General features: G+C 42.8%; 1 protein-coding gene across 1 annotated transcript in view; it reads left to right on the forward strand.

The window, feature by feature from the left end:
- The window catches only part of PDE7B (phosphodiesterase 7B), a 244,643-nt gene extending 236,688 nt beyond the window's left edge, over positions 1 to 7,955 (forward strand). The window contains 2 exon segments of the mRNA XM_006144346.2: positions 369 to 449; positions 6,119 to 7,955. Coding sequence (XP_006144408.1) covers positions 369 to 449; positions 6,119 to 6,378 — 341 coding nt within the window. The 3' untranslated portion in view covers positions 6,379 to 7,955.
- Positions 7,956 to 8,181: the final 226 nt, after the last annotated feature.

Raw genomic sequence — 8,181 nt, forward strand, 5'->3', positions numbered from 1 at the left:
AGGGAAAGGAAGGAAAAAAAAACCTGTTTTCCTAATCTGCAATTTAAAGCTAAAACTTCCATTTTACATTAGGAAACTGCCTGTAATTGTTTTTTGTTTTTATAGACATTGTTTAAAAGTTCATTCTGGTCCCAAAGCACCTCTATTTACAATGAGCCTATTATAAATGGTCATTGACACTCTGGCATTTTACATTTTCATGGAAGCTTCCAGAGCAAGGCAGTGCCAGTCAGTGCTAAAATGTTTCGATGATAACAAGGTCAGGAGCAGTAATTCCCAGAATAACTTCTTCCAAGGAAAACTATTAAAACTATTGACACTCATTTTATAAATTCTAGACTGTCAACGTGTTTCTTCTTTCTTCTTAGGTGACCTTGAGCAGAAATTTGAACTGGAAATCAGTCCTCTTTGTAACCAACAAAAAGATTCAATCCCTAGTATACAAATCGGTGAGTTGAATTCAATGTCAATTTTAAGTGAGTAGTTCTGGCATCTCTGACAGGAGTCACAAGGAAGAGATCCTCATGCTTTTCAATCTTGGCCCTGGAAAGCTAAATCAAAGTCTCTTTGAATGGCTGAGTCCAAAATAAACACTTTAATCATGACTAATTATCAACTGAAAACTAACAAAAAACAGGATAGATATTCTGTCATCAACACTTCCCTAAACCTATATTACCAACTATTGTATTTAGAACAGAATCAAAATGAAATAGTGCAGGACAAAAGTAATAAGAATCAACTATTCACACTCACTTCAGGGCTTGAAGGACGGGAGGTCAGCAGAATCAGTCGTTAGGCCCCTTCCAAACTACCCCTCATCCCTAACACTCAGTCCCAAAGGCCCAGTCCCCAGGCCTCAGGCCTGTGAGCCGTTCTACTCCATGGTGGCCTGTGGTACATGTTTCTCTCCACTTCAGAACTTACTTTCGGTCTCATTCTGTTAAAACCACACTATCTTTCAAGCATCAGTTTTGGGAAACTGAAGAAGTGTGATACTAGCTTATGCAAAATGATTATTACTTCATCCAACCAGGTTATGTATAAGGTCCTTGAGCAAATAAAACTGTGGAAATTTTAGGCACTTTAGTAAAGAGAATTACTTTTGCTCCAGTAAGAATGTCTAACATACCTTAAAACACTCCACCAATTCTATCTACATTTAAACAAGCCTTTCTGGTCCTTGAAGTTCCCTTCCGCTGAAACCAAACTCAGAACTCTAACTCTTTTCCTTATAAGCTCTAGCCCTGGCTTGCTCCAGATCATATCTCTTAACCTGTTCCCACAAACCTCAGACAGTTTAATGCATTTCCAGTGCTATGGATCTCTGTGAGGCTCAAGATGTGATGCCTTGACATTGAAAGGGAAGGAGAAGAAAAACAGAACTGAGAAAACCAGAGCAAGTTAGAAAAATATATTTATAATCATGAGGGTCCAGTCAAATCCATAATTCCACAAAAGAGTTGTAAAATCATCCTCGGAAATAAGGACAACATAAATCTAGCTACAATGATTTGAGTAGAATTATACAAATAAAAAATAGGTATGCTAGAGTTATGAGACCCTTTTTTTCCAAACTGCCTTTAGTATTGTTTCGTCATTTTCAAAATGAAATTAATTCCTACACCTAAAAGCGGGGCAGAGTGAAAAGGGGGTGAAAAAGATAGGAGATATTCCAAAAAAAATAGAACCCAGGGCAGATGATGGTTCAGAATCGCCGTAGGGCTAGAGGGGGAAGTACCAGCAACAGAAATGTGTCCTCAGCCTCCGTGAATCCAGTTCACTCCTATCAAGTTGCTTTAGCCCTGGAGGTTCTACAGATGTCATTGAAAATTAGACCCTGAGCAAAATCCTAATCCTGAGACTCACAGTGTTCAGCTCTGGCTAGAAAGAAGCCTGCAGACAACTGGTAATGTCTTAAACCTCCCAAACGAAAGCATTCACTTTGTTAAGCCCACAACCTGGATTTGCAAGATAGACCTGATTTCAGAGATTCTGTCCTGTTGTTGTCATGAGAACGCACTTACTTTTGTCAGATCATATGTCCTGATTTTCAGCTCAGGAAAATGTGGTTACCATAGATACCTCTTTTAAAAATGGATGGGGGTTGAGTGAATAGGGAAACCCATGGATGCTACAGCAGCACACCAGTAATTAAAAATAAATGTGTAATAAAGTGATTATAAAACAACTCTTTGGACATAAATCTTTCTCCCTGACTCCACATCTTACAGGTTCGGGGATGGGAAGTGCTGTGGTCAAGGGAGATCCAGCTAAACTGGGAAAACTCAAGTATGAGGGGGTTTTTCAAGAAATTAATGGGAAAAGAGTATTATGGAAAAACTATGCATGAACTTCAAAATGTTTTGTACCAGAATAAACTCGTATTTTAATTCCACTTTTTTCCATAGAATTTTGAAAGTCTCCTCCTCTAAAAAGAGTCTAGTGAATGCTATAGGCTTTAGCCCCTTAGATGATTTTTTCAGTGGATCGTAAGGAAAGCATTTCCTCTGTCCTGACTCTGTCCCCCCACTGAAAATGCCCTCTCTCTTTTTCCTGTCCCAATCCAAAATGAAAACTTTCTGAGTGCCAGTTTCAGTGAGGTTTGCATCTGATTGTTTTATTTACCCAAATGGAACTGGGACTTAGTAACCCCTCAGCCAGCCCCATTTCTTTTTTCTCCCCATCAAACTGTACATTTTAAAAAGAAAGTACTGGGAACTAGTAGATGGTGTGATTACGTTGCTGGACTCCCATATAGTTGATCACGGTTCAAGTCCCAGACCCAATGGCTTGAAACTCACACCAGGTGCATGTGCGTGTGTACCCGAAATCCCAAGAGGAAAATGGAGAAGGGATTCCAGTGTGGCAATCCCCCTGGTGGGGGGGTGATTTCTTGCTTTCTGTCTCTCTGTCTCTCTTGTATGCGCACGTGTCCTATAGAAAAAAAAATCTCTTTAAAAAAGTACTGAATTGAGTGAGTCTTTAAGTGTTAAAATCTATAGGATGAGAAAGAGATTTTCCGGGAACCAGCAGTTAGTGTAATGGCTATGTCACTGGATTCCCACGTAGTCGACCGCGGTTCGCGTCCCGGACCCGGTGGCTTAGAACTCACTCCGGGCACGTATGCGTGCATGCCCAAGATCCCGAGAGGAGAATAGAGAAGGGATTGCGGCATGACCATTCCCCCCAGGGGGTGATTTCTTGCTTTCTGTCTCTATGTCTCTCTCTGTCTGGCTGGCGAGCGCACGCACCCTATAGCGAAAAACCTCTCAAAAAAAAAAAAAGAAAGAGATTTTCCTTCCATCCTTGTCTTCTCTGAAGCCCCCATTCATCACTTCCCCACTCCCTCTCCTTCAGGCAAACAATTCCACAGCAAAGTCAGCTCTTCCCTGGAGAAGGAGAGAAGTTAGTGCACTCACTGACACAGCACACTCCCTAATCTGATCATGTAGAAACCTCTTTACCTGGAAATCCGTTCTATGGTATCTATCAGACTTAAAAATCACTTTCCTCTCTAGCATATGAAGTCTCTATATCTGACAAGTTTAAGTGTGAATGTATAATTCCAGAGTAATTCCTGGAAGAAAATCGTTAATTTTTTATGTTATTTTATTTATTTAAGAGATTTTTGCTATAGGGCACATATGCTTACTGGAGAGAGACAAAGAGAAGGAAAATGAGAAATCACTCCCCAGTGAAGATAGCCATGCTACACTCCCTTCTCCTCCACTCTCCTCTTGGGATTTTGGGCACACATGCACACACGCCTGGCATAAGTATCAAGTTGCAAAGTCTGGGTCTCAAACCACAGTCGACCATGTAGGAGTCCAGTGCCTTAACCACTATACCACCTGCTGGCCCCAACAGTTGATCTTTTAATTGTTGGAGTTGTTTTTAGTTTGTTTGTTTGTTTTCTCCAACAAGGCACATGTGCTCACCAGAGTTGGGGGAAGGAGGGAGATAGCACTTCCACTGGAGCATGGTCACACCACAATCCCTTAGCCTCCATTTTTCCATTTGGGCACAAATGCAGGTTCATGTGCCTGGCATGTTTTTCAAGCTGCTGTGTCTGGGATTTGATCCACAAGGTCAGCCATTTGGGATCTGGCTCCCTTAGTCACCATGCCAAAGGACTGGCTCTTAAGTACTGGATTTTAAAATGTTAGATTTTCTTTTATATTTTGATAAAATAGCATCATTTTGCAAACAATCTTTTTAGATGTCTAATATCAGATCTCTTTGAAGGAATTGGGTATTGAGACTGTTAAAAGATGAAAATTTGGACCAGCAGGCGGTATAGTGGTTAAAGAGCTAGACTCCCATATGGCCAACCACAGTTCCACTCCTGGACCCTACAGCTTAAAAATCACACTGGGCATGTGTGTGTCCAAAATACCAGAAGAAGAGAGGAGAAAGGATTATGGTGTGGCCATCCCCCCTGAGGAATGACTTCTCACTTTCCTTCTCTCTGTCTTTCTGTCTGTCTGTCTCTCTCTCTGGTGAACACAACATGCCCTATGACAAAAAAAAATTAGAAAAAAAAGAAGAAAATTCTAGAATAATGAACAAAAATGTGAAATACTTATTTGTTGACACCCTATATGACCTTATCAAAATTCTAAATACAGACATAACAGGCATAATTTTCTTCCTTGAGTTAATTAAAATGATCTCACAATAGTCAAATCATATTTCACACAAAAAGAGGTAATACAGAAATGTACAATATGTCCTTTTGCCATCTCTAGAGTGTCCTCAAAGGCCTGGTGTCTGTTGTTTGCCCAATAAAGAGAGGATAGGCCCAGCCACAGTGGCACTTGGTGGACACTGCTGCTCCACTGGCTGGTTCTCGGTCCACCCTGAAAAGGCCAGGCTCAGCAGAGCATACCTGTGATCCCATCTACCAGGGAGGCTGAGGCAGAAGGATTTCAGCATAGCCAAACCCTGTCTAAGAATAAAACACCATACATACAAAACAAAACCAAAGGGGGGAAAGAAGCCAAACCACATGGTGCACTGCTAAGATGCTGAGCTCCATGGGCTGACCACATGGGAGGCCTGGGTTCAAGTCCCAGTCCAGTGTAAAGGCCAGGTACAGTGGCTTTTACCTATAACCCCAGTGACTCTAGAGGCTGAAACAGGAAGATCCCAAGCCCTAGACTAACCCAGGCAACAAAGAGAGACTGTCTAAAAAAGCAGCCAGCATGGTGGTGTGTGCCCATGGTTCAGACAAGAGGCTGAAAAAAGCAGATCACAACATGGAGAGATCCCACCTTTGGAAAGATGACCAAAGGAAGCCTTATCTACACATGCTTGTAAACTTAAGGGGGTTAGTTATTAGAAATTTTTAATGCGGCAAAAAGAACTTTTCTCCCCATATTTAAACTTTAAGGAAATAAATGTACACCTTAAAAAGTACAGGTTTTCGATGACTTTTATAGTTCCAACCTAGCTTAAAAATTATTTCTGCTTAACAGATCAGGTTTGTATAGAAAGCACATTAGCAGTGAAACATGAAATAAGACTTAAATAATTAAGAGAACAGACATGCAAACAAAGAAGTCTAATATCATACAATCTTTCATAGTCACAAAAGCAGGACTTTTTTGCAGATAAAAATCTGTGTGGAAAATGAAGGAATGTTACTTAAATATAGTTGTTTGACATAACTGGAACCAAAACGGTAAAATAATAGATTCTACAGGAGAAATGAGCGAATTCTTCAGGTGGTGCCCTCCTTAGTCCCAGCACAGACTCTTTCTGGCCTTTTTACTTGAAATATATCCCGCCTTCTGCAAATAACAGCCAACATGTATTGAGTGTTTACTACGTCCCAGGAGCCTTCCAATCACTTCACGTGCGCCAAGTCATGTTATTGTCAAAACAACCCCATGGCTGGGATACCCTTAGCTCCTTTTTACAAGGGAAGAAACAGGCACAAAGTGGTTAAGGGTGAAGCCTAGGGTGTCACTTCTTGGGCTTCTAGGCCAAGGGTGGTGCCTGTATCTTATTCGTCTGGGGCCAGTCCAGACTGAGTCCTCATCCGCGGCTGAGGGACACGGAGCGGGCTGGACTGACTGCCCTCGAGGTGACGAGTGTGGCCTTCCTGTTCCAGGGTTCATGAGCTACATCGTGGAGCCGCTGTTCCGGGAATGGGCCCGCTTCACCGGAAACAGCCCCCTGTCCGAGAACATGCTGAGCCATCTCGCGCACAACAAGGCCCAGTGGAAGCGCCTGGTGCCCGTGCCGCACAGGGACAGGCGCAGCGGCAGCCCGGACCACGCCGGCCCCAGGGCGGAGGACGCCGAGCAGACAGGGACAGGGACGGGGCCGGGGACCGAAGGCGACGCCCGTAGTGCCGGTGCTGAGACCTGACCAGGCCGTCCTGCAGCGAGGCCTCCGAGCAGGCGGAAGCTCAGAGGGGGCGCTTGCCAGTCACCTGCCCACTCCCTGAGTTTGGGCCTGGGCCTCCATTCAATGCCACCCTCCTCTTACTTCCCCGCCTCCCCTCCTTTATCCAAGTGTACAGAAGCCATTTGTCACCTCAGCACTAGCTGCCGACATGAGCGACTCCATTCGGTGACGTGGGAGCTGATTCCACGGCGCGCCCCCTCAACACACAAAAGAAGACTGGGAGTAAGAAAGAGGTGCTGCTGCCCTGTCCGCCATGGCCCTGGGTCCCACCGCGACAGGCAGCGGCTCCTCAGCCGAGCATTTGCCATCTGACTGCTGATCTGCATGACAAAAACACCAGCATATTCGGAACTCCGAGGAGATTGGTCTTTAGTGCAAGAGCACAGATGAGAGCCTGAGAGAAAGTACCTTCTATTTTAATAATAATTATTATAAAGATAATAATAAATCTTTTTAACTTTTATATTTTATGCACTAGACAATGGATCTACAACTTTGGACTAAGATTACTCAATGTACCCAAACTTGAACAGGGGGTTCATTGTTTTCTTACTGACTTTATGCCACTTTGGGTCCGAGATTTGGCATCTTCTCGATGTAAGAAACCATTTCCCATCCCACCGGAGGGGAAGGTGCTGTACAGTTCATTCCTTTGCACCCGTAGCCAATCTGTCTTTTCTGAATTCGGTGATATGTTTATATTCACACACCTACATTTTCTGTAAATACCAAGCGCTACTGATTCCCATGCCAAAATACATGAGTATTATGGGATTGCTACCTGTATAAACAATGGCACTGTGAACAGAATACTGTTAGTTTTAATACGAGAATGCATTTGTAAATATGGTCTAGAGTTTATTAATATACTATTGTTTGCAGATAAAGGCCTTAACTTTAAACATCTTTCATCTTCTGAAAGCTGCCCAACTTAAATCCTCACAGATGTCTTTCTGAACTGCCTTCCCATGTCCATCTTTATGCTTTCCAGCTAAGGTCACAAACCAAAACTGAATAAAGTCTTTGAGGAAACATTTTGGAAACTTCACATGCATTCCGCTTGAGACCATAGTGTTTATTCTATGGCACCAAGCACCGTTTCCTCAGAGTAATGAGACCCTTCAGCAAGCCTGAAGTCACTTTTCAACGCCGCGATGTTTTAACAAGCCAGCTGATAAGCTTGTGTTTATGCGACTCTTGTTATGGAACATGGCGGTGTGTCAGCCTCGCAGGAGACATAGCAGGTCTCAAAAACCTTCTATGACCCTGTCATCTTACCGTCAGGGAGTTCCCGGCTCCCATACCACACGTTTGTCTGTTATGGCTACACTACCAAAGTACCTTTGGTTTATGGTTGGCACGCATTTCTTTGGTGATAATAGTAACTGGATTTTTCTTTTTCCTTAATTTTGTGTGAACAGCTGCCCAACTGTTTAGCTGAAGTTAATATTATTTAAGTAAAGAAAACATTGCAGTTTTATGACAGGCTTTACCTTCCAGGCAGGTCATTGTGGTCAATTATAGCTCTAGCTAGCAGAGTCATCTTGGAATTTTGTTGTATTTCTTCTGCAGATACTTGGCCCTTAAAATCAGTTTGTTTCAGCATTGTTCTCTAATCTGCTAAACTCTGTGTGTTGAAACTCTAGAAGTTCTAGCATTACTAATGTTCGATTAAAATTTTTTTTTTTTGGGAAAGGTTTTTGCTATAGGGTGTGTGCGCTCGTCAGACAGACAGAGAGAGACATAGAGACAGAAAGCGAGAAA

The sequence above is a fragment of the Tupaia chinensis genome, unplaced genomic scaffold, assembly GCF_000334495.1.
Source record: "Tupaia chinensis unplaced genomic scaffold, TupChi_1.0 Scaffold000117_2, whole genome shotgun sequence".
Lineage (NCBI taxonomy): Eukaryota > Metazoa > Chordata > Mammalia > Scandentia > Tupaiidae > Tupaia > Tupaia belangeri.